At 38.8% G+C, this 27,561-nt stretch overlaps 1 protein-coding gene across 2 annotated transcripts in view; it reads left to right on the top strand.

The window, feature by feature from the left end:
* Positions 1-27,561, top strand: part of LOC121315149 (colorectal mutant cancer protein-like) — a 146,689-nt gene that overhangs the window by 15,562 nt on the left and 103,566 nt on the right. For both annotated transcript variants that reach the window (XM_041249131.1, XM_041249121.1), the window contains exon 3: positions 445-629. In XM_041249131.1, the coding sequence (XP_041105065.1) occupies positions 445-629 (185 nt within the window). The remainder of the gene's footprint in view (positions 1-444; positions 630-27,561) is intronic.

The following is a 27,561-nucleotide window of genomic DNA, read 5'->3' as shown; positions in this document are numbered from 1 at the left end:
TTGCTTTACATTATTAAAATGTTTACAGTTTGCCAGTCTACTCTGTTGTTTACATACCTGGATCTTTGACCTTATTTCAGAGATGCAAATAATTATGCCTGACCTTTGGTTATCTTGGGGGATCAAAAGCAAATTGGTAGAATTAAGACCACCATTAGTGTTCTTGCAAAAGACTTTTGCTATGCTTCATCACTTTCAATAACTTTCTATAACTTTAACATAGGTTGTTAAGCTGAGATACTGTAGAAAAATCTAAAATCTAAAGGATTGTTGTTGGAAAACTAGACCATTTACATTTAGTTTTGCACTTACAACAACAAAGTAACATATATGGAAAATGAAAACTTGGGCTTACTGACCAAGTGTCTAGGCCCTCTTTCACATTATTTTGTCTCATTGCATTGTAGTTATATTCACATGTGGTATGTTTCCTATATTTTGCAGGCTCCTTGTCAGGAGCCCGTGAAAGTTGGGAGTATGACTCGGGAGCTCGTGACCTTCAGAGCCCTGACCTGCAGAACCAGCCGAACCTTCAGCTGGAGCAGCAGGCAGCTCTGCAGAAGCTAATGACTCAGACCAGCAACCTGAGCACTCCCATTGGCGGGAGCTACCTGGAGCTAGCAAACACAGTGAGTCCACATCTGCAGCAATAAGTTGCCGCCCCCTATCCCAAGCAAAGTTCCCAGTTTCTCTAAACTGCCTGTTCTTGGAGCAGACTTAACAAAAGGGTCAGAATATATAGAGATTTCTTTTCTCAGAGAAAACAATGAGCTTTAGAATCAGATTCTCCTTCTCAAGCCTTCATCCACCTGGGGAACTGTTTATGCTTTTATTGTCTGCGTATCTGTCTGCATCAGTTGTTTGGGTCTCTTGCCGGATTCAAACTCATTGCAAGGACACAAAGTCCACACTCTTTACTCCATCCCTCTGTAATTACAATTATGCTAAGAGGTAACATAAACAACTACACACATGGAGATGTTTACAGCATTTATTCTAAGTAACTAAATAATGATTACAGGTACAAATAGATACACTTACTGTAATTTTTTTTACAAATGGGGACACCAAAAGTGCTTGAAAATACAAGAATAATGATCAAATGACACATGCATAATTTAACTGTAATCGATCAATTTATGGTAAAATTATAATTACGCATGTGTGCCAAGGTTGAACTACAATGATATTTACACTGACCCCAGGTCTGGTGGAAATATGGAAATGAAATTGTGAACATCCACATATGAATCTACCATATTTGCTTGAGGATAAGTCGAGAAATTTAAACCCCAAAACACTGAAGTTGGGGGGGGGGGTCGACTAATACACAAGCAAACATATGAACCGATCTATAATTTATAGTAAAAGCCTATATTTACTGATTGTGATGACTGACGGCAGCATGAACACTATGGAGGGGCATAATAATAATAACGTTACTTTTTCTGTTGCATGACCCTGCAGCAGAGTGCTTCTGTGGGAAAGAGCAGCACCTCTATTTTTGTGGGCAAATCGTTGCTGGCCTCGTTGCCAGAGCAAATTATTCTAATTTCTCTCAAATCAAAACGCAAACATCTCAAGGTGTGGCACAAACGATTCTGTGACGTTGTCTGTATATATATAAAAAAAATGAATTCCAGGTTTGTTTACATCCAGGAGCCGTCATGTAAAACACAGATGCATTTTCACTGAATTACAGCCAGACCACACCACCCCCCCAAATTCCATTGAAATGCATACTTCCATGTGGGCTAGGAAGGAAGTAGGGGTTGTATACTAAAATAATTCTATGTAGGTTTGTCACAAAGACAGCCGGAGTGGGGGACGTCAGACCAGAAACAGGAACCTGGAAATAAACAAAGAGAGAGGTGGAGTTTGGTGGAGCTGAGCGAATGGTCTTGCTCAGTATTTAATAGTGCACAGACAGACAGACAGAAAATAAACGGTTGTAACAAACAAAAACACAGGACACGGCACGTGAAGCCAAAATAAACAGACAAACAAAACGGACTAACGCTTAAACAAACAAACACGATGAGCTTCTATTTTTTAACGATTACTGTTATTCTTATTATTTTTACCTCCGTCTCCAATCCTGTTCTCCACTCACCGAACACACAACCCTGAGTGCAATTACATGCAGCTTTTATGCAGCTGTACCGAGACTGGATTGCGAATCAATCATTCAGTTGGAGTCGCGGTACAACTGCACGTGAATTAATAAAGTGCAATTCCCCGTGCTCACATATTATTACATTTTACTTGCACGTGAAGTGCTTTGCAATCCTCGCGACAAAATACAAATATACATTTTAAACACTCGTGTTACACAGACCCGTTTATATCCCATGTACCAATGACTATACACCAACATTAATACACAACATGTAACAGAAAATACACACAGGGGCGGGCACTTTGCCACAAGTTTATACAAAAAAACAGCAAAAAATAATGTACTCTGTTGTAATGCGCAATTTGGTATTATTATTATTATTATTATTATTATTATTATTATTGTTGTATTTTATATATGATGCCGAAAAGCCCTTATTGTTTGGCAGGACGAGCGAGGTGCCGTCTGCCATTATTTGTTTTGGTTTTTAAAATGCCCCGTGAAAATGTGTGACTGTGAGCTACTGGTTATTCTGGATTATGCAAATCTGCCATTCAAACGCCGTCAGGATATCTAATACATATATTTAGGAAAAAAGTTAGTTATACCCAAATCTCACCCTCACAATTGGGGCCGACGGGGGGCGACTTACACAAGGTCAACTTTTACTCAAGCAAATAGAGTATTTATTATTGGAAGTTAGGCTTCTTCATTTAGCAAGTTGACTTGTTGTAGTTGCATATGGAATTGCATCTGTCTGGTTGTTTTTTTTTTTTTCAAACTTGGTTCTGTGACTCAGGAGTTCAGAACTCTGCAATCCCTGGAACTTCAAAGCAAGTCATACTGGTGAGACATAAAGGCTTGAGTCTTGTTCTAGCATGCTTTGGGTCAGAGGGCTCTTTTTGTTGGATGAGAATTGAAAGGTTTTGCTGAAATATGTTGCAGAGGATTGGCTATGTGTAAAAACAGCTGTTTATCTGATAAAGAAGTTTTTGTTAAGATTATTTGTATTCTCTCTCCTCTACCATATTGTTATAAATAATAGTGATGGACTGCTTTGACATACAAACTCACTGCACCTTAACCCTGACCTGTAAGGTAGTTGGGGTAACTGATCTGAAGATCAGAAGGAAATTATGTCTCTTTCCGCATTCAGACCTGGCCCTGAAAACTCAAACATATTTTTGCAACCTGTGCCACATTTGAAACACTTGCAGATTGATCTCACACCTCCTCATGATCCTGTTTGCTCTTATTCCAGTGGTTTGATTTGCAAAGCACATCAAGTTGATGGAAATTAAACTAAAAACAAGAGGGATAAAGAAAGCACAACTGTTTTTCTTGGACTGTTCTGTTGAAGGGGTTTCCAGAAAACTAACAGGGACATAAGTTAGAAAGTTGTTTTTAAAGAATGTACATTGGAAATTAACTTTTTTTTTATTCAATCTGTTTTTCAAGCGCCTTTGCTTACAGTGGGTCTGACACATCTTCTCAGGGTTACGGAACAGAACCCTTTCACAAAATTATGCATCGTTGGAATTTGTTTATGTTGATATTCTGCCAATGTATTGTAATACGTAAATATCCCGAACCGTTTATATCCATTTTAAGAAATGTAATTTACGATATTCAGGTGACTTATAATTAATTGTATTGTTATTACATGTCTCTTCTCATCTGTACAAAAATAAATAAACATTTTATACAAATATTTAGAGCCCCGAGTTTTTCGCAAATACAAAATAGCACGAAATTAAACGAAATGTAACGTATGAAATGAAATAAAATGAAACATAATTATAAAGCAATCATAGAATGACATTTTTTAATTGGGAGGTTTGTAGAAAAAATGCTTTGCACATATTTAATCGTAGTTGTCAAGACTCAGCCGTTACACGGTCTGAAGGGAAAACGAAGCTCTGACTAGCAATTGCGCAGATGTATAATTTGGAGCGAGTCATTTGGGAATTAAAACTCTGATGTAAGAGGTGTTTGTTGTTTTGGTTTTGAATGGATTTGAATGAATGAATCTGCTTTGCTTCGTGTTAAAATACTTGGAAACCCCAAGTGTGTTGTATGCTGCTTCAGTGCAACGGGATTGAAATGCAATTCCTTTCGTTTTTTTTTTAATGGGTAGATTGCTGTATGTGCAATTATTATGACAGCCCCACAATAGTAGAGCAGTGTGTGTATATATATAAATTGCCTTATTGTATTTACTGTAAATAGGCAGTTAAAGAGTGGGAGACTACATTACCATTACTGCCGTTAATGATAGATTTTGGTAACTACATTTTTCTGTCTGTTTTATGTTAAAATGTTAAAACAAAATAATAGTTAAACCATGATATATGTTGATATATGTCTGTTTTTTGTTATTTTATTAATGTGCCTCTGTAATAAAATGAAATTTGTGAAAAATAAAATGAAAAATTAAAATAATTTCACAGAGCTCTACAAATTTTATATCTCTATCTATCTAGCTCTATCTATCTATTTATCTAGCTATATACACTTATGCATACATATACAGACACACACAGTGGTTTGCAGAAGTATTCACCCCCCCACCAATAACGTCATATTTTGTTGAATTACAAATAACACTATGTAACACAATTTTTGTTCCTGGGTAGTAAGTGTTATTTCCTAATTGCTTATGCCTCAAAAGTATAGAAAATGGCTATTCCCCACAAACTTTGCTTTTGTGACCAGGACAGTGATATTTCAAAATATCACTATTTCCAATGGGAAAACGGGCAAATGTGTGTCTTTTCGTTCACATAAAGTCAGATAAAAACAACATACAGTATAATCGTAAATCTCGAAAAACTACTCACTTTTAAATCTTTTGTAGTCATTTTTGTATTACTTTAGTATAAATACATGTTAATTTGGATTCATATGTTGTTTTTTTCTGACTTTATGTGAACGAAAAGACACACATTTGCCCATTTTCCCATTGGAAATAGTGATATTTTGAAATATCACTGTCCTGGTCACAAAAGCAAAGTTTGTGGGGAATAATAGCCATTTTCTATACTTTTGAGGCATAAGCAATTAGGAAATAACACTTACTACCCAACAAACTTTTTTTATTCAAAGCTGTAGTGGTTAAACGTAACACTGTTATAGGAGGGGGAGGTTAAATATCAGCAAAACTTTAAAAGAAAATGTGCAAACTGAAATTTTCTGGTTGTATAAGTATTCAGCCCCTTAAGTCAGTACTTGGTAGAAGCACATTTTGCAGCAGTTACTGCTTTAAGTCTTTTTGGATAGGTCTCTACTAGCTTTGCACAGTAGGATGGCGAAATTTTTGCCCATTCTTCAGAGGAAAATTGCTCCAGTTATCATAAGTTTGTTGGGGATCGTCGATGGATTGCAATCTTCAAGTCTTGTCATAAATGTTTGATTGCATTCAAGTCAGGACTTTGACTGGGCCACTCAAAAACATTTAATTCTCTTCTTGTTCAACCACTCCAGTGTAGCTTTGACTTTGTGGTTCAGGTCATTGTCCTGCTGAAATAACAATTTCCTCCCTAGTTTCAGAGTCCAGGCTGACTCAAACAGGTTTTCCTCAAGGATTCACCTTTACTTTGCACCATCCATTCTCCCCTTCCCAGTCCCTGCTGAAGAGAAGCATCCCCATAACATGATGATGCCACCACCATGCTTGACAGTTGTGATGGTGCTGACTGGGTGCACTGTTGGGCTTGCGCCAGACGTAACACTTGGAATTTAGACTGAAAAGTTCAATTTTTGCCTTGTCTGACCACAAAAACTTTTTTCACTTTATCTGCAGTATCATCTACATGCTTTTTCACAAACTCCATACGTACTTTAAGATGAGACTTTTTGAGTAATGGCTTTTTTCTTGCCACCTGTCCATACAGGCCAGCTTTGTGTAGGGACCGGCTTATTGTTGATGGGTGAACACTGACTAACCTCTCAGACACAGAACTTTGCAGATCTCTCAAGGTCATTGTTGGATTCAGAGTGACATCCTGAACCAGTTTCCTGCTTGCCCGGCTGCTCAGTTTGGGAGGGCGACCTGATCTGGGTAGTGTCTGGGTGGTATGATGCATCTTCCACTTCTTAATGATGGACTTCACTGTGCTGAGCGAGATAATCAGCATCTTTGAAATTTTCTTGTACCTTTCTCCTACTCTGCCTCTCTACCACTTTATTTCTTGTTTGACTTGTTTTGAAAGCTCCTTGGTCTTCATGGTTGCTTTGATGGATCACTATGTGAGTTGCAGCTTGAAAGACTTTATATACCTGAGGGAAATTATCTACAAGTTAAACCACTTTGAATACACACAGGCTGAAACCATTTCACTAATTTTGAGAGTTGGGGAACATTGTCAGAGCAGAAGGACAACCTTGTACTTGGCTTGATTCATGCGCCCTTCACAAAGACAAATCTGCCTGATTCCAGCCTTGCTGAAGCACCCCCAGATGAGCCCAGTTTTCAGCATTGCCCAACACTTGGCCGTCTGATGGTTAGACGGAGACCTGGAGAGGCCTACAAGCCACAGTGTCTCGCACCCACTGTGAAATGTGGTGGAGGATCGGTGATGATCTGGGGGTGCTTCAGCAAGGCTGGAATCGGGCAGCTTTGGCATGAATCAAGCCAAGTACAAGGTTGTCCTGGAAGAAAACTTGCTTCCTTCTGCTCTGACAATGTTCCCCATCTCTGAGGATTGGTTTTTCCAGCAGGACAATGCTCCATGCCACACAGCCAGGTCAATCAAGGTGTGGATGGAGGACCACCAGATCAAGACCCTGTCATGGCCAGCCCAATCTCCAGACCTGAACCCCATTGAAAACCTCTGGAATGTGATCAAGAGGAAGATGGATGGTCACAAGCCATCAAACAAAGCCGAGCTGCTTGAATTTTTGTGCCAGGAGTGGCATAAAGTCACCCAACATCAATGTGAAAGACTGGTGGAGAGCATGCCAAGACGCATGAAATCTGTGCTTGAAAATCAGGGTTATTCCACCAAATATTGATTTCTGAACTCTTCCTAAGTTAAAACATTAGTATTGTGTTGTTTAAAAATGAATATGAACTTATTTTCTTTGCATTATTCGAGGTCTGACAACACTGCATCTTTTTTGTTATTTTAACCAGTTGTCATTTTCTGCAAATAAATGCTCTAAATGACCATATTTTTATTTGGAATGGGAGAAATGTTGTCAGTAGTTTATAGAATAAAACAAAAATGTTCATTTTACCCAAACACATACCCATAAATAGTAAAACCAGAAAAACTGATAATTTTGCAGTGGTCTCTTAATTTTTTTCCAGAGCTGTATTTATGTATGTATGTATGTGTGTATGTGTATGTGTGTATGTATATATGTATATATATATATATATATAGAGAGAGAGAGAGAGAGAGAGAGAGAGAGAGAGAGAGAGAGATCTCTGTATTTCTCTTTTTTTAAACCTTTTTTTAACCCTTGATGTTGAATGATTATAGAATTCAGATAAGTATAAGGGAGGGAGGAGAAAAGTATACTTAGAATGTAGTAGGATATTTTATAGCCAGTGGATAATGTTATTAATAGACTGAAATGGAAGCAGTCCATGTGTAATACACACTTCTTGAGTGTAGAGGGCAGCAGATGATCACCTGATATTGTGTATAGAGCTTGTAAAAGGTCTGCATCTCCCTGTGTTATATAAAACAGACTTGCACGTGCACGGAGTGCATGTGGCCTGTACCTGAGATAATTGTTGTGCATGTTTATCAACAAAAAGAGGAGTGGTTATTCTGCAGTCACTTTACAAAGCACATTCAATATTAAAATTGAAACTTGGAAACCATTTATTGTTTAGTGTTTTTCAGTGGCTATTCTTAGCCGCGTTCTTTCTAATCCAAAGTTGGAATGGCTTAGCCCCTATTTCTAGAAGCACAATTACATGTTTATGCACAGTAAGGGACTTGATGATTCCCTTAACCACAAACATGCTATTTCATTCCAAATTTAGCATATTAACACATTGAGAAATGCTGGGATTAGCATGGTGATTTGCTATTTAAAGCTGGATGTTTTGAAACAGTAAAGTAATTCACCACATAATCTGTTTGAACAATTTTATGTAATATACATGATTTAACTAGCTAGCATGTGTGGATATGTGCACAGTAAGTGTTTATAGGAGTCTGTGCATAACGAATGTTATTTTCTACACACATTACAGTATATTAAGTTATAATTTTACTGTCCAGTTTGACTCTCTTCAGCATTGTAATAAGTCAGAAGAGTTTAGTATTTCTTGTTTTGTTTAAAGTAGACCAACATTCTGTGCTGCTAGTTCCCTAAACCAATGATTTCATTAACGTATACATATTTATTATTTATATGAGTTGATATCTGATGTGTCTTGTATCAGGTTTCAAGGGCACATTTTTGTTGCCATGCCTTCTATGGATTTCACAAACCATTTAGTGCTTTATTATCATCAGTATCATTTTGACAAATGCTTAGAGCAGATGACTATTGACACTGGTGAACTAGAGGTTAAGTAATTTCTGTTGAGACAGAGACTGATTTCTTTGTCTCAAGTTGTAGCTGCAGTAGTCTGCTTTATCTATTTTGCGATGCAGCTGCCTTCACATTTACAATTTTAATCTGTGTGTCAAAGCAATCAAAAGCACAAGGACATGTAAATCTACCGGCACCTTTACCCCATGACCTGCAAGTACTGCTTCTGGTAATTAAGTGTTTTGTTGCCAGGAGACATTTTTTTATTCTGGCACTGTTTCCGTCCTGTGTGCCTTGTGGACCAATTAGATCTCTTTGCAGAAAGAATTGTGACAGTTAAAATCCAGATTTTTCTGTATTTCACTGTGGGTCATAAATCATCTGGAGAATAAAACCAACGATGGTGTGTGCAGATCACACTCCCTTCTGCAGGGCTGCTTGGCTTTGGTTTCCACTACAGCCATTTATTTCAGAGCGTCAGCATTGTTGCAAGAGGGAGCATGATCTAGATACACCATGACACTCACAGGACAAAGGTTTTTCGTCTGGTAAACACAGTTAAAGTTAACAAATGTTCTCTCAGCTGATTTAATGGTATGACCCACAATGAGTGAATAAAAATATCAAAGCAAGCAGGTTTACTGTATGTTGAAAAATATATCTGCTTGATACAGATGAGGCAGGTTGCAGGAAATTTAAAGCAATGCGTTTGGTCTGAATCCTGCATGCTAAGGTTTAAGGAGAGTGCCACTAACCATTACACTGATGAAAGGTACTAGTCGAAATGTTTAATTATCATGAATTGATGATTGAGTGCCTTTGAAGTATTGGATAATAATAGCCTTACCATATTACTTGAAATCGCCCCAGGAAACCAAACCTTTTACCAAATGTCCTGTCGAAGTATCTGTAAAATATGTGTGTTTTTGTTTTAGATATGCCATACAGTACTATTCAATTCTAATTTGCAGTGCTGTGAACTCTATAACTCGGTCAAGCAGCTTGTGTATCTGGATCACTCAGCATAGAGCTTGTAATTTGTAAGTGCTGCATGCAGGCTGGTTTAGCTAGAGCTGCAAGTGAACTTTGCTGAGCTTTACACAGAAAACTGCTAAGGTCTTTTAATAAATCAATGGACCTTCACATTGTTTTGCAGCTGAGCTGGTGGATTTGTTCCAGCTAATCAGCTGCAGTGAGCGAATTATAGTCTGACGATAATTAACCAACACTGTAATTAAGCTTGTTTTGTCATGTAAATACATTGGCTGATAATTTAGACTTGATTAGCATTTTAAGTTTTAAGCAGTACATTAGTATGCGTGTAAAGGTATTTGTATTCTGCTAAATATTATTCAATGAAATGATTCTGCCAAAGAATAATTCTTATGACATATACATTAATGTCTTAAGACATGTCATTTTAAATTGAACTGTTGAGCCCCAATACACATACTACTCTACACATGGGCACACAAATGTCCACGTGTAAATCTGTAAGGAGAAAAAAAACAAACAAAGCATCAACATGGCATGCTGGGTAGCATGCTTTTCCCACACCAACACCATGAGTCAATATTGGCCAGTTACATTATTAGTCTAATTTTCTAAATTACTGTAGGTGGGCAGCATCCCCTTTTGTTTTGAGGGACGGGTCCGTTAACATGATGGCAGTAGGCTTAAGTGATATACTGTATTTCACTCTTAAAGCCACGTGGGTTCACACAGGTATGCAGCTCCACTTAAGGTTTCTTGTTGGGTGATTTTAAGTGAGTGATCATCTTTGAGGATTATTTTGTTTGCTGATCATTTTCATTTACAGATATAAATGGTTAACCATAGATATTTACATATCTGTCAAACAGCCCGTCACAGAGACGGCCGAAGTGGGCGGCGTCAGAACCAGGAAATGAATACACTAAACAGGACGGATGAAATTAAATGATGATGGCGCTTGCTTGCGCCGGTTTATCATAACATAAAACAGTTTAAACAGACAGAAAAACAGGACACGGCACTTTACGCCAAAACAAATAGACATAAACAAAACGAACTACACAGACAACACACGGTGAGCAGATATTTAACTTTACGTTCTTATACCATTATCTAATACATCCCGTTCTCCACTCACCGAACACCCAACCCCGAAAACATGCTGGATGAAAACATTTTTTTTATGCAGCTGTACCAAGACTCGATTGCTAATCAATCATTCAATTGGAGTCTCGGTACAACTGCACGTGAATTAATAAAGTGCAATTCCCCGTGCTCACGTTACTTTTTACTTGCACGTGAAGTGCTGTGCAATCCTTTAAACACTCGTGTTACACAGACCCGTTTATATCCTGTGTACCAATGACTGTACACCAACATTTAACACATCACATGCAACGTATAACAGAAAATACACACGGGGCGGGCACTTTGTCACATATACCCCCCCCCCCCCCCCCCCCCCCGTGCAATGCACACATGGCCTCAATGGCCACCACCCCCCTTAAAAGCAAGCCCAAAAGTCCAGCACAGAGTCCTGGGCCAGGACCAGAGGCTTCAAGGGGCCCCCAGGTTGTAAGGCTGCCAGCAGCAATGCTGACAGCAAGGTGGCATACTCCTGCCAGGATAGTCCTGGCAGCGGAAAGGCTGCTTGGGGGGTGGTCTCCTGACCTCCCCCCTTCTTCGGAGCCGGCAGCTCCTCTGGGTGGGGCTCCGACCACAGTACTTACAGCAGCGAAGAAACTGCAGTGGGAGCAGGTCTCCTGACCTCCCCCACGATCTCCGGCAGCGAAACGGCTGCAGTGGGAGCAGGTCTTCTGACCTCCCCCATGATCTCCGACAGTGAAACTGCTGCTGGGGTTGGTGGTCTCCAGACCTCCTCCCCCTTCTTTGTGGCCTGCAGCTCCCCTTAGTGGGGTTCCGGCCACAGTACTTCCTTCTGCTATGCGGAGCAACGGGCAACCCCCGGCGATGCGGAGTGGCTGGCAACCCCAGGCGAAGCAGTCCCAGCGACCCCAGGTGATGCAGAGTGGCGGGCACCCCCATGACTCAACTATCAGAAAAAGACTGAACAAGAATGGTGTTCATGGAAGGATAGCCAGGAAGTACCCACTGCTCTCTAAAAAGAACATTGCTGCCTGTCTGAAGTTCGCCAAAGAGCACATAGATGATCCATAAGACTTCTGGAACAATGTTCTCTGGACAGACGAGTCAAAGGTAGAACCATTTGGTCTCAATGACAAACGTTATGTTTGGCGAAAACCAAACACTGCATTCGAACAGAAGAACCTCATCCCAGCCATCAAGCATGGTGGTGGGAGTGTGATGGTTTAGGGCTGCTTTGCTGCCTCAGGACCTGGACGGCTTCCCATCATTGACACGACCATGAATTCTGTATTGTATCAGAAGATTCTAGAGGAGAATGTCAGGCCATCCGTCTGTGAGCTGAAGCTGAACCAAAAGTCGGTCATGCAGTAAGACAATGATCCTAAACCATGCAAGCAGATCTACAAAAGAATGGCTGCAGAAGAAGAAATTCCGCATTTTTGAATGGCCTAGTCAAAGTCCAGACCTAAACCCCATTGAAATGTTGTGGCAGGATCTGAAGCAAGCTTTCCATGCAAGGAAGCCCTCAAATGTCACAGAGTTGAAGCAGTTCTATAAGGAGGAAGTGGCCAAAATTCCTCAACATTGATGTGAGAGACTGACTAACAGTTACAGGAAACGCTTGGCTGCAGTCATTGCTGCTCAAGGGGGTGCCACAAGTTACTGGATCTAAAGGTTCACATGCTTTTTCACACATAGATCTTGAATGTTGAATCATTTGTGGGTAAATACAATGGCTTGCGAAAGTATTGACCCCCTTGGCATTTTTCCTATTTTGTTGCCTTACAATCTGGAATTAAATTCGATTTTTTTGGGGCTTTGTATCATTTGATTTACACAACATGCCTACCACTTTGAAGATGCAAAATATTTTTTATAATATTTATTGTGAAACAAACAAGAAATAAGACAAAAAAACAGAAAACTTGAGCATGCATAAGTATTCACCCCCCCCCAAAGTCAATACTTTGTTGAGCCACCTTTTGCAGCAATTACAGCTGCAAGTCTCTTGGGGTATGTATGTATAAGCTTGGCACATCTAACCACTGGGATTTTTGCCCATTCTTCAAGGCAAAACTGCTCCAGCTCCTTCAAGTTGGATGGGTTCCGCTGGTGTACAGCAATCTTTAAGTGATACCACAGATTCTCAATTGGATTGAGGTCTGGGCTTTGACTAGGCCATTCCAAGACATTTAAATGTTTCCCCTTAAACCACTCGAGTGTTGCTTTAGCAGTATGCTTAGGGTCATTGTCCTGCTGGAAGGTGAATCTCCGTCCCAGTCTCAAATCTCTGGAAGACTGAAACAGGTTTCCCTCAAGAATTTCCCTGTATTTAGGGCCATCCACCATTCCTTCAATTCTGACCAGTTTCCTAGTCCCTGCCGATGAAAAACATCCCCACAGCATGATGCTGCCACCACCATGCTTCACTGTGGGGATGGTGTTCTTGGGGTGATGAGAGGTGTTGGGTTTGCGCCAGACATAGCGTTTTCCTTGATGGCCAAAAAGCTCCATTTTAGTCTCATCTGACCAGAGTACCTTCTTCCATATGTTTGGGGAGTCTCCCACATGCCTTTTGGTGAATAACAAATTTGCTTATTTTTTTTCTTTAAGCAATGGCTTTTTTCTGGCCACTCTTCCGTAAAGCCCAGCTCTGTGGAGTGTACGGCTTAAAGTGGTCCTATGGACAGATACTCCAATCTCCGCTGTGGAGCTTTGCAGCTCGTTCAGGGTTATCTTTGGTCTCTTTGTTGCCTCTCTGATTAATGCCCTCCTTGCCTGGTCCGTGAGTTTTGGTGGGCGGCCCTCTCTTGCCAGGTTTGTTGTGGTGCCATATTCTTTCCATTTTTTAATAATGGCTTTAATGGTGCTCCGTGGGATGTTCAAAGTTTTCGGATATTTTTTATAACCCAACCCTGATCTGTACTTCTCCACAACTTTGTCCCTGACCTGTTTGGAGAGCTCTTTGGTCTTCATGGTGCCGCTTGCTTGGTGGTGCCCCTTGCTTAGTGGTGTTGCAGACTCTGGGGCCTTTCAGAACAGATGTATATATACTGAGATCATGTGACACTTAGATTGCACACAGGTGGACTTTATTTAACTAATTATGTGACTTCTGAAGGTAATTGGTTGCACCAGATCTTATTTAGAGGCTTAGTAGCAAAGGGGGTGAATACATATGCATGCACCACTTTTCCGTTATTTATTTTTTAAAATTTATTGAAACAAATTATTTTTTTCATTTCACTTCACCAATTTGGACTATTTTGTGTATGTCCATTACATGAAATCCAAATAAAAATCCATTTTAATTCCAGGTTGTAAGGCAACAAAATAGGAAAAATGCCAAGGGAGGTCAATACTTTCGCAAGCCACTGTAAATGTTGAAAAGTATCATGTTTGTGTCATTTGTTTAATCAGGTTATCTTGAGCTATTATTAGGACTTGCATTAAAATCGAATAACATTTTAGGTTTGAAATATGTGTAATATGTGAAAGTCCTAAGGGGTTCACAAACTTTCTCAGCACTGTATGAATTTCTGGCTATTTTAAAATGTCCAATTATGCTCCCTCACCATTGTTAAAAAGCAAAAAAAAAAATCTGCCATTTGGTGCCAGAGTACAAAGCGCATTCTTCAGCATTAAAGAACAAGCTCAAGGTTATAAAACCAAACCTCTGTCCATAAAAACAGGAAGAAGGAATCAGCCAGTTTAAAACAAACTGTAACACAATGAGGCAACAGGGAAACGGTTCTACTGTACTGTTGGTAAAAGGTGCAAATGTAGTCTAATCAACAGGGCTTATAGCTAAAGATCATTAAAAAAATGTGAGAATTTCCACTGTGTGAAACCACAAGAATGATACACCAGTCATGTATGATTCAAAAACAGTCTCTTTTTAAGACAGGATCCCAAACAGTAGCCTTCATTCTTAAAACATAATTACATGTTTTTGGATGCACAGAATTAAGACAGTATTTAGGAATCTCTTTGGAAATACTCATATTTGCTTTCTATTTGGCAAAGTCAACAATAAAAAATAGTCTACGCTGTAAATGTTTATCATGTTACAATTCACTTCCCATCTCTGCATAATTGTGTGCCATTTAAAATGTTTACAATATCAAAAACATTAACAGGGCTCCCAAGTGGCGCATCCAGTAAAGGTGCTCCACGTGGAGTGCAGGATGTGCCCTATAGCCTGGAGGTCGCTGGTTCAAGTCCAGGCTATTCCACCGTCGACGAGAGCTCCTAGGGGGCGGCACACAATTGGCCAAGCGCTGCCCCGGGGGTGGGGGGGAAGCTTAGTTTGGCCAAGGTGTCCTCGGTTCATCATGCAACAGGAATCCCTGTAGCTCTGGGTTGGCCGCATGGGAGGCCTGCAGAGTGAAAAGAAGCGGACAGCTGACAGCACATATTTCATTGGACAGCGTGTGTTCATCTTTGCCGCTCCCAAGTCAGTGCATCAGTGGTAGTGGTGAGCTGAGCCTAAATATAATTGTCCATTTCAAATTGGGAAAAACACAGGCGTAAAATCAACTGGCAACCTACTAAATTAAAATAGAAAATAAAAAACATTAACTGCAAGGTAAAACTATAATGATCCAAAGGGACTCTGTATAACTTTGTCGCTTTGCACTTTCTGTAGACTTGTGGTTTTTTCCTTTGTTTTTCCTAAAAACTAAAATGGTAAATAAAACAAGAACCAAAGTATGAGTATTGTGGTTACTATTTATGTTTACTGGAGAATTTATATTAAAAAAACAAAAAATGCAAAAACACTGTGCTTCAGTGATACGACAAGTTGAAAACAGCAAAGATCATGAGCAGTACAGAGCGCTCTGCATAGGCATGATTGCCAGACGCCTGCTTCACCTATATTTATACACAGTGGTTTAGCAAATATATAATGGCGCTGAAAAATCAATTCAAGATCATTATTTTCTTTTACTTTCATTTTTAATTGTGCATTTCTGCGTCGTCCTGCGTCCCTATGACCCTTAGAAGTACCCCCAGGGTATGAGTACCCCCGGCTGAAAAGCCCTGATTTAGGCTAATAAGAGAGGAAAAAAGACAATCCTTGTTTTTAAGTAAGAATGAAACATGTTTAAACCTGGAGTGGATTATCAGTTGTTAAGAAATACAAGTTTACCAGAAAAATAACAAACAGACAGGGCTTTAACTACTAAATGGGGGGGGTTTGGAGTACATTTTTAACATGTTTTCATATGCTGTACAATTAATGTCTGATGTTACTGCCTTGAGTCCTGTGCCTCATTTTATAGATGTGTTCCTTTTCTTAACATCTTCCCAAGCAGAATGTTTAGATTGTTAAAGAAAGCTTGTCTCCTTTTGTAGTTTTTTTTTTTGTGTGCTCACAATATGCTTTGATCTGTTGCCCGTTAGGCTTACATCAAACCAAATACATCAAACCAAATAATCAGGATTCAATTCAGATTGTGCTGTACTACAGTCTTCCTTGTTGTTTTCACCACTAGTGCGGTATGTTGTACATTTTACAAGCGAAAAATGTCTTGAATCTTAAGTTTCAAAGGATAATGTACAGCAAGTGTGCCTACTGTACATTTATTTGGAACTTGTACAGTAAAATCCTTTTTCAATCACCTTTGTTATTTGAACAGCCTCACAGTAATGTGTCACGTTACAATATGTCAGAGAAAGTGCCCTAACCGGGTCTCCTCCTGTGGCGTTTTCAGGGCTGTGCATTATATGCCGAGCATCAAAAGAAACTTATCGCTATTATAACACATATATATTTATGGTCCATGTCAGGTTCACTACTTCATGCGCACATTACAGCTACATTTAGTGCCCTTTCGTAAATGAGGCACAATGAGTAATGAACAGCTAAAGCTTTTATCAGCATCCTAAATATTTCTCAGTAGCAAAGGGTGTAAGGTTTTTTTTTTTTTTCATTCATGTTTTTCATCTTTTGCTCACTTGTGCAGTATCAAAGTACACAAACACTTTGGTAAATCTCTAGAAATCCCTGTCTTTGGGGATTTAGTGGAGGCAGATGTTCCATATATCTGGAGAACCACTTATCCAACGGGTGTTAACATTATTTAAGCGTACTGTACTGAGAGAATTCCATTCTGGGGATTATGGAGGTGTCTGTACCTGTTCAGAAGTCCAGCGGAATTTCACACTTACATTTTTGAACTAATTATAACTATAGTGAGTATCTCAGATATTAGCATGAAAATGAGACTAAATTATAAGAGTAATTATTCTGAGAAATATTTTAGAGATGATGAATAAACAGCAACTAGAATGCTTTTTTAGAATCTCTTTTTTTGAGAAACTGTTTTCATTTAGCATAGATTTAGAATGCATTCTTGGTGTTGTAGCTAAATACAGGGATTTTTCAAGGACCACAAATTTTGAACATCTGCACTGGCCTATACATTTTAATCCCTGCTGCAGAGGTCGAGTTAGGATCTGATCAAGAAAAATAGGTCATTATGCCTCCTAAATACACAGGGCAGAGAGTCACTTTATTCAGTTACTGGCAAAGTAAAAGGGGTGTGTGTTTGTCAATAAATCGATGTAAAATGGTATAGCAGCCTACTCTTCAAGAGCTGCCACTGGTCACGGGGGACTTCTTCATCCTGCCTGCTCCCAACAGAGCATTTGTTGGTCTTTTGGGGATAAAAAGGTAAACACTGTGCATACAGTACTTAGCCAAATAGATCAATATGATACAGAATCAAAATGCAAAATCCTCTCTAAAAAGCTCTACAGTGAATTGACTTTGACCTTCAAGCAGTGAGCAAACAAACACACGTTGTATTGGGACAGAGCGTAGAAAGTGTATAAGATTCCTTGTACAGTTAGGGGCACCTCCAAATAGTCCACTAGTCCAGGGGTTGCCAAATCGTTTTACCTGAGTCCCATATTTTTCAGCTTGTAACACTGTAAATAAACTTACTCTAATCTTTTTTTTTATTAGTATTTTGTTGTTGCTTTTCGTTATTAGATGTATAAATAGTGCATAGAACGTGGTTGGTCCCGGGGCCCACTCCGGGCTGTGCCACGGCCCACAGTTTGAGAATCCCAGCACTAGTTGACCAGAAATGTGACAGTCGACCCTGCAGGTAACTAATCACACACTTCAATTTTAAAGCGGCTGCAGGAATCATGTTTTTATGTGTTTAAAAGTGTATACAGTAATAGTGAAACAAGCAGTCTATTTTTTAGTTGTATCCAGCTGTTTGAATTCAACAGAAAGTAGTTCCAAGAAGTTTTAAAACATAGTGCACAAACAAAGTGTTACAAACGTTTACTGTAACATACACAAATGGAGAGCGAGACATTTTAAATACACACATGATTTATGAATTATTTTTTAAAAGTGACTTTGTATTTGGCAAATACAGTAAGCAGTCATTTAACACCTATGTACAGAAGTTAATTTAGTTACTGTAGATGTTTACTAAGCTTATAATCTTCAAACTTGCTGTAACTGTCTTGGTTTCAATCACTAATCATGTGTTTAGCATTTTTCAAATTCTAATTGCAAATAAAAAAGCAAAATGGAATGCAATTATTTTAGTGAAGGATACTGTAAAAATGCAAATGTGATAACAGACCTTGTAGAGGTGAGAGGTCCCCTTGAAGGAGAATGGTCTATGGCTAACAAAAAGGAAAGTTGAGATATGTGACATTTCATGTTTGGTAAAGCCATCAATGAAAGGTTTGGTAAAGAAAACTAAAATAGAAACTAGAATGCTAATAATCCATATTAAAACAAAGGTATGCTACTGTAATTTAAGTTGCAGTCATGTAGTACAATGTTGTTGGTTTCACTTTGTTCATATACATCAATCATGAAGAGGCCCAATTCTATGTAATGCGCGGGGAATGTAAAGCTTACACTGTACGGCAGGGGTCTCAAACTCGCGGCCCGCACAGCGCTGCAATCCAGCCCACTAAATAGTTACACAAAAGTAATTTTATGTGGCCCACATGGAGCTGCATGAGTAAAATTCAAGTAAACAGTTGTAAAACGTGTGTAGGCGATGTTGTGCATTGCTTATGGTTAGTTCTGTTGTAATACATTGCTTCCACTTTAAGAACTGTTGCATTAGGTACCTTAAATTGACACAGTCCTGGTTTACAGCAGAGATAAGAAACCATACAGACCGACATGTGTTTGGGAGGAGCAACTGAACTGACAGCTTGGTGATGAAAGTCCAACATTTTGTGCCATAACAATTGACAAAAGATAATTGATCAGATCTAAACTTTTTTTTCACCGTTGAGTGAGCATCAGTATAAAAAATATGAGTGGCACTGAGACTATATGAACTACTCATCATAGCAGTCACTCGAAAATACATCGTACAGGGATCCCCAATAAACGTAAATGAGCAAAGAAATGTCTGTCTAAAAGAAAAATTGACCATGAACACAGGCAATTTCAAGAAAAGTGGACAGTTGATTGTTTTTTTTTTTTTTTTGTGGAGTACAAACAGAGTGCGACATGTTTGATTTGCAAGGAAAGAGTTGCCGTTTTAAAAGAGTCCAATATTAAAGGCCAGTATGATAAATATCGGCGAGGAGAGAGAGAGAGGACAGCTTTGCAGTTAAAGAAAGCATTAGTGTTGCAGCAACAGCTTTTTTAGAAAGTGAAGAGTCAGAGGCAGCAGTTGTGACAAGTTATGTGCTGAGTGAAATGATTGCTGTCTAGGAAGCCGTTCACTGATGGTGAATTTATTCAAGACTGTATAATCAAAGTGTCTGAGGTCTTATGTCCTGACAGGAGAAATGTTTTTAGAGGTATGACCCAGTTTTTGGGATGGAAGAGCATAACAGTCTCGCGTTTTGATTGGTCCATGTCTGTCACATGAATGTCGTTACACGAGTGGAAAAGCTTGCAGGCATTTTTAACATTACGATCAGAGAGAAAGACAGCGAGAGATCTGCTTTCGACAATCTTTCAATTAAAATATAACGTGGTATTTTGCTGTACTGATATAACAAACTATGGGTTATTACTTTATATGAATTATCATGTAATGCACAAATGTAAGAATTGTTTCTTCTGTAGTGGCGTACTTTTTTCTTTCAAACAGCATATATCTATCATCTAGAAGAATACTCTGGTGAACACCCCCAACCCCCATTTATTTAATAAATAATTTAATGTCACAACAGTTTTGGTAACAACCTGCGGGTTTGGAGCAGAATAACAAACAGTAGCCTTAATTCTTAAAACTTTTAATGACAACTATTTGGGTGCACAGAATTAGAAAGGCCATTTGCCATGCCTTACCCAGGTGGTGTTTTTATAATGAATTTGCCATAGGGAGGGGGTACCTCATATCTCCACGACCCCTGGGGCAAGGAACTAGGGAGCACTCTCTTCATGTGCACATGACTCTCAACTAAAGAAAATCACCGGCCACGGGTTCGTACACCCCGCCGCCAGATGGCAGGCGTTGCCCCAAAGGTGTTTTATAATGGGATTTCCCATAGACATTTTTCAGGGTGCTATATCATGGATTTCGGGGTTTCCTGAGACTTGAAAATCAGTACATTGGGTTCATCTCAGGGCCCCTGTCGATCCCTTCCAAGCGACATCTGGACAGCTGGAAAGGACCCCAATTTAGACTTTGCCAACCTGGAACTCAAAAGCTATTGGAAATCCAACCTTGACATGCCATCATGCTGAAAATGTGAACATTTGTTGAAAATGTAGCATTTCAAAACAGATTGCTCCCTGTGAAAGATGGGCCCCAGACATGACCCTAGGAAGTTCAACCTGGGTTCTAGGCCCCGGGGTCATTAAGATATGATTTTTGACGGGGCGTATCTCAGGTTCTATGGAGGTTAGGAACTTGATTTTTTTTTGCGGTGGGGCCAGGATGGCTTGGCAAAATTTATTTTATTTCGTCACAACTCGAGTTTTTGGGTGATCCACTGTGGAGGTAGTTTGGGGCGCTCCCCTGAGTCTATATCATTTTCAGTGGTGGTTCTACATGCTCGGGTTCAAGAGATAAGCATGACAATGTCTTTTTCAGCCCAGCCATAGATATGAATGAGGCTGAACACCCTGAAAATATTTTTTTTGCAAAGAACTGTTACAAATTCATGGCATGTTACATTCAGGCTGGACCCCTGAGTCTAGAACCCTTCGAACGGTGGTGGTAGGTGCTCTGGGTCGAGAGATATGACTGAAAATTTGTTTTTTAACACTGCCGTAAACATGAAAGGGGCTGCCCAGAATTTGGGACGTTATCTGAAAAGCAAAGCGGCCCAGAATTTGGGACGTAAATGAAAACGGGCAGTCTTAAAACTGTGATTACATTAGAGAAACTAATGTATCCTGTAACAAAACTACAGTAGTGTATCTGTTTGATATTAAAATACATCACACAAATGATTATTGGTATATGCTATTTGAAAGAAAAAAGTACACCACTACAGAAAAAAAAAACTTACATTCGTGCATAACATGATAATTCATATAAAGTAATAACCCATAGTTTGTTGTATTAGTACAGCGAAATACATTATATTTTAATTGAAACGTTGTGGAAAGCAGATCTCTCACTTTCTTTGATCGCAGTGTTAAAAATGCCTGAAAGCTTTTCCACTCGTGTGACAACACTATGAATATAAATAAAAATACAGAACAAAATGATCTGATACACACCTTGCTGCAATCTTGAAGGTTTCAACTGCTCAGTCACTGAGGCCAAACATCAACAGACTCACAGAACTGAAGCGTTGCCGGGTGTCTGGCAAACACTAAAAAATCTCTGGTAAACCCATTTTGTAAAAAAGTTCTATGACAGTTTATTGTAATACTTCTTCATGAAAGAAGGTTTTTTTTTTTTTTTTTAAACCAATACCATCTTTCGTGATGTCATTGGCACTGCATTAGGATTTCAAGGTTGACATTGGTCCGCATGTAAATTGAGTTTGAGACTCCTGCTGTACAGTCTCTAAGAAAATGCTTCCACTGTCAGGGTTTGAAGTTCAGTGCACAATTAGCTGTGTAGGGTTATATTTTGTGTTGAGGGCTTTTTTGTCACACCTTATTTGCTAATCTGAGTACATGCAAGGAAGACCATTATTTCCAAAAGACATTGGCCATCGTGTTTATCTAATCTGCCTTTGTTTCATAAGGCTTACATCTGTTTCTGACTGAAGTGAAGATTAAAGATTACATGTGTCAACATCTAATTGCAACACAGGAAATTTGAATTTGCAGCCCGTGAAGAAATGAGATAAGTGGCACTCAGAAAATGAAATGTTGCAACATTTCAGATTTGACTACTGTGTCAGTGAAAATGGCTCCTGCTGTCCAATTTCCCAGACTATGCATTCCATGGAGTGTTTAGCAACAGGTCACATCATTTGTTGCGTTTTAAATGCAAGTTTTTAATGAAAAGTTGATAGCGTACATCAGATTGAAAACCGTGGATTTTCACAGATCAGTTCTTACTTACATACTGTGTAGTAAGTGTGGATGAGACTGTAAAGAATTAATATTTAGCCAAGCTTGACTGTGGGCTACTGTATAATGTATTCTGTGCATCAGTGCGCCAGAACTCATAAAATAGCTAACATCATTATGTTTGATAGTGATATTTCTAGTGTGTTTTGTGATATTCAAGTGGCAGTGGTGCATGAGAGACTGGGGTGGAGCCCAAGGTGGTTAATTTGTGCCTGGAATGGGTCTGTTTTGGGGGAAGCTCTGTGCACTCACAAAGCACCCCTGACCTCTCTTTCAGATTTGTGTGCAGGGTAAATAGCTCTCATTGTGGGAGTTCCTGGGAAGAATAATTCTGTCCAGGTAGTGTGAGAGCTGGTTTTATTGTCAGAATAGTTATGCCTCACATATTATCAGTGCTACCTACTACAGAGGTTCTTCTGTTGTGTTGAAGATTATCAATCAAAGTGTGCAGTAAAATGGGATTTGACTTGACGCAGTGACCAAGAGAGCTACTGTGTGAATCAAAGGTCTACACTAACACCATAAAGGGTATTTCAGTCATTTTTTCCATCTAGGTCCTGAACTAATAGCATAACTGTGCAACACTGGCTCATAATAATAGGAGGAAAAGTATATAAAATAATGGTCTATGTCGATTTAAATTCTGTGCAACCAGTTATGCTCTGAGGCAAGACATTTTTTAGGACATTTATTATAAGTATAGTTTTTTACATCACTGCTTTTCTGGTAGACCGATTCATCACATGTGGAAGCTAAATTCATTTTAAAATATGTTGTGTTAAAAGCTGACAGAAGATGATAATACTGCGGTGCTGTTTGTCAAGACCTTCAGAGCATTATGTTTTTATTTGTCAAAGTTGTTAATTTAGGATGAAAGCCTGCTCCTAAAGATTGTATCTGTATTTTCATGTCTTCTGTGGATTAGATACCCACCCTCTTGATTGGTTATTTTCAGTGACTGAAATGTCTTGTCATTTGCACAGCAGGGTTTCTTGTTATAATAGCTGCTTCTAGTGAAAGGCATTAGCACATTACATTTTTCATCTGCAGGCTTGGTTTTGAACGCTTCAACAGTGGAATGTTATATATATATATAGTAACATGGCATGGAGGGGGTTAATATCCTCCCTGCCAAAAACATGTGAGAGTGCACATTTCTGTTTATTTCAGGTACTGTGTGAAAGCCTTTTTATGTGTTTTGTTAGAGTTTGTGTTACAGGTAAACAGCTTAGCTGTCATGTTTTAGTTAGGTTCCTGTGTTTGTGTAGTTAGTGCTCGTAAGATCAAGGTGCTTATTTTGGTTTGTGTGATGTTAAAAAGTGTGCGTCTTACGCTTTGAACCCTGAAGTCTGTGTGTCTGGGTCTACGTTGGAAGGGGCAAACGAAAAACCGCAAGTGCCGGACGATTTACTATATATATGTGTGTGTTGTGTGTGTGTGTGTGTGTGTGTGTGTATATATATATATATATATATATATATATATATATATATATAGCTTTCTTTGTTTGTTTTGTAGTTGTCACGAGGGTAAAGTAATGCCTTTCTTCTGGGACATTTTTCAACTTTAATACAGTGTTACATATAATGGGGGGGTGTTGAAAATGAACAAATATCCAAACATGAAAATTCCATGTACATAGACTGACTGTTTCTGTTGTTTATAGAATAAATGTGATTTGGACATGCATAGTGCATTCAATGTAATCCAGCATGCTAATGAAGTCTGGTATTATAAATGACTAATAACATCCTTGCATCTGGATTGTTAACGCTTCAGTCGACAAGCGTCTAGAAGGTATAAATCAGAAATTAATTTCAGTAACTGTTTCGTAGTAAAGGCTCTAGCAATGACCTGTGCTATATGCTATGTTAATACCACTGTGAGGCATCTCTTTACAGCTTCTGGGTAGGAGTTCACTAAGAAGTACTGCAGTTCAGTCTGATAAAGTGAATAGTTGCCCCAGTGGAGGCAATAGCACATCTTAAGTCAAACAAGCAGTTGCATGCTAGCGACCTACTTGTAGACACCTTGAGGAAAATGGAGCAAGTTAACAAAACACAGCTGGCAAGAGAAGATCGCTATTTTATCTTAGCATTTCTTCTAATCAAAAAATATTGACTTACACTTGTTTAGCAATTTGTTTAAAATGCAACAGAAAAAAAAAATCATTCAGCATGTTTTTGAACAAGTATCTTTGATTATGTTTTGACCTATGGTGGTGCTGCCTCCTCCTTTGTATTTAATCATGTGAATGCATACGTTCCCAAGGCAGTCTTTCCTTTCAATTCCCATGAGACATGTTAACCTTTGTCAAGTAATGATTGGTTTGTCCATAAAAACCTTTTTATTAAACTCTGGCAAGTGGCACATTACAATTGTGTGCAATAAGTCTGAACAACAACAACAAAAAAGCACTACAATCTCCCTCTATAATATAGTTATAAAATCCTATGGTGGTGACTTATACTCACATGGTCAATTATTATTATTTTTTTTTTTAATGAGCTGTGGAGTAATACCAAAGACAAATGATTCTTGGCAGTGCTTGTGTACTCTGTAGACTTCTGACTGTCCGTGCATCCTGTGTTTGTATCCACAATTACTCCCTCTTCGAAACACTCTGATGTACAGAAACCAACAAATCAGATGCTAGAACAGCTGTGCATATGAGTATCGGTCCTGTCCTGCCCCCTCTTCAGACTTTGCAACTTTAGAATAAAGGTACATCTAGAAAATATAGTTTTAATGGATCCACACAACATTTTGCTGTATAGAGTTTTTAACTTTACATTAAAAAAAGTGAAAATCTACAGCACTACTGAGAATCGTGTATCATGTGTTTTGATTTTATGACCCAGCATGTGCAAAATAAAAATATCAAATTAGGTCGAAAAATATAGTATACAGGGCTGTATTTGACTGTAAACATGGCCGGTTTGTCTGGTAACATACAGTAGTTGTCCAGCCCTGCTGGGAATGATGTATCTGTTACATAATGCTGTGTCCTTGATGGAGTTTATCTTTATAGCAATTACAGCCTAGGCTTACAGTATACTGAACTGCTTAAACATTTCCTTTACTACTGCATCGTCTTTAGGAAGAGGGACCATATGTAACATCATTCTGACAACTTTATTCTGGAATCGCAGTCCTGCAGTTATGCTTCCTGGTAGCTTGTAACATTGCCTGCATAGATTGCTTCACAGAGGTGTGAGAGCTGTAATGCAACAGTTAGCTACAGCTGTTTGCAAAGGGAAAGCTATTTGCTTCAGAAGAAGGAAGTTAATACAGTAGTAAGAAAAGTGAGTTGAGCCTGCTTTTAAAGTTATTGATTGAGTTCTTCTAAACAGCTGCTGTTATGATATGGGTTGTGCGCAGCAGAAAAGAAAATGACAAGCAGATCAGAAAATAAGGGGAGCCTGTGAGCCGTGTCTCTTGTTGGCTGGCTGGCGTTTTCCTTGTTTTTCATTCTGACGCAGTTCCTGAGGTGCTGCGGGGTCAGATGAATGCTTGAATCAAAGCCTGTGTGTAATTACTTTGGATGGAATGCCTGCACAGGAGCCCAAAGCTGCTAATTATGTAGGACTGCAAGAGGTACAGTACAGTAGAGACACCCCCAGGAGACTTCATGAACACACCACCAGTTAGAACAGTAAAACATGCAGTGGAGCTGGCATTTACAATAGTCTGTTTTGTGAAATGACATGAGATGAGGCTCTTAAGTTTGATGTAGTTTGGTAGAGAGGATGTTTGTCATGCTTACTGTTTTGTGTGGGATTTTTTTTTATTTAATAAATATTCCCCACATGGGGGGATGAAAATGTACCAAAATATCAATGTGTGCTTTAATTTAAGATCACTTCCTTTGTTTTGTTTAACCCAAGGCTAATATTGTAATGGGTAAGCAAATTCCCAGGATCGTAATAGTAAAGGTTGGTGCTGTTGAGACTCATTAAGAATTCATTGCAAATCACTTGAGACGGTTTTTCCTCACAGGCTGGAGAGCTGACAGGTGCAAGTCTTTTAGTCAAGCTATTTACTTATAAATGTTTAGCATATAATGTAAATCAGAATGTTCTTAAATACGATGTTTTTGTGGGTTTAAAATCCCTAGTTTAAGGCTAGTAAACACACACCACACACAAACACATTTTGTTTCATATCTTAATAATGAGATTCCAAGTATTGCAGGCCTGGCTGTTATCGTAAGCAGTACACCTGGTTTAACCTTTAGTGGAAAAATAAGCGTGGAATCATTTTGTAGAATCTGTGTTGACTGATATCTGAGGAACCTGAGCTGAGGATTGCTGTTAATATTTCAAGGTACTGTCCTTTTACAACTCAAGTCTTGAATGAAAATCTTCTCTTATAGGTAATTGACCTACATTTTAGCAGTGTGGTTCTAACCCATTTCAGCACTTGGAAACTACAGTATACACAACAATAAGTGAGTTATTTTAATAGTTACATTGTCTTATACTAAAAATAAAGCTAATTTACTTGTCTAAGATGGAAATGTGCAAAGGTTTCATTAACTTTTTAATGTTTTGACACTTGCTATTATAAATACATTAAAAACACCATCTATACAAATTGGGATAATCACGTTATTACTGCTGAAATGTTAATATGGCGTTTGCATATACTGTGCTATACCTGAGACTGAGGGCAGTTTATTTATTTATTTATATATGTATGTCTTTTTTCTGATAACAAAAGACAGAAAAGCATTAAAAACAATATAACAGGGGCCTGTTTGTATATCGGATGTGTCCGTAAAACCAAAAGTTTGGATAATCAAAAGGAAATTCTGTACTTTCATTTCTTCAGTGTTGTTGGTTTAACACTGGAACAGTACAATTGGGAATTACATTTTCAATCCCCTCTCAGTAACTTGTATTTAATTTATTTTTTCAAAGACTGTGGCAAAGTGGTTAACAGTGTGCAGGTGCAGGAATGCAGCAGTGATCAATAAACAGACAGACCAATATAATCCAGGTGCAGTGATATTTTATTTGTATTCCAATGGTCTGATGACACAAAGACAGTAAATAATAATAACAAGCAATACAGTAGCGTGTATTGCTCTATTTTAATCCACAGACTGGTCCCGTAATCATAGTCCTGTTCCTAAACATCCACATGTAACACAAAACACAAACACAGTGAGTGATAAGGTGCTCGTAGTATAAATACAGTTTATTTGTGAAGAACTGGTACAGTGAGGTCCGGGTAAGTGCTGGCCTTTGGCAAAACCTCCGGGTCATTTTTAGCCTCCGAATAACAAAACAGTATTTAGACACAACAAAAACAAACAAAACACGATAACACAGGTTCTCCTTCACTTCGCTACGCC

The sequence above is a fragment of the Polyodon spathula genome, chromosome 1 (assembly GCF_017654505.1).
Source record: "Polyodon spathula isolate WHYD16114869_AA chromosome 1, ASM1765450v1, whole genome shotgun sequence".
Classification (NCBI taxonomy): Eukaryota; Metazoa; Chordata; class Actinopteri; order Acipenseriformes; family Polyodontidae; genus Polyodon; species Polyodon spathula.
This window is presented reverse-complemented; position numbering and strand designations above follow the sequence as displayed.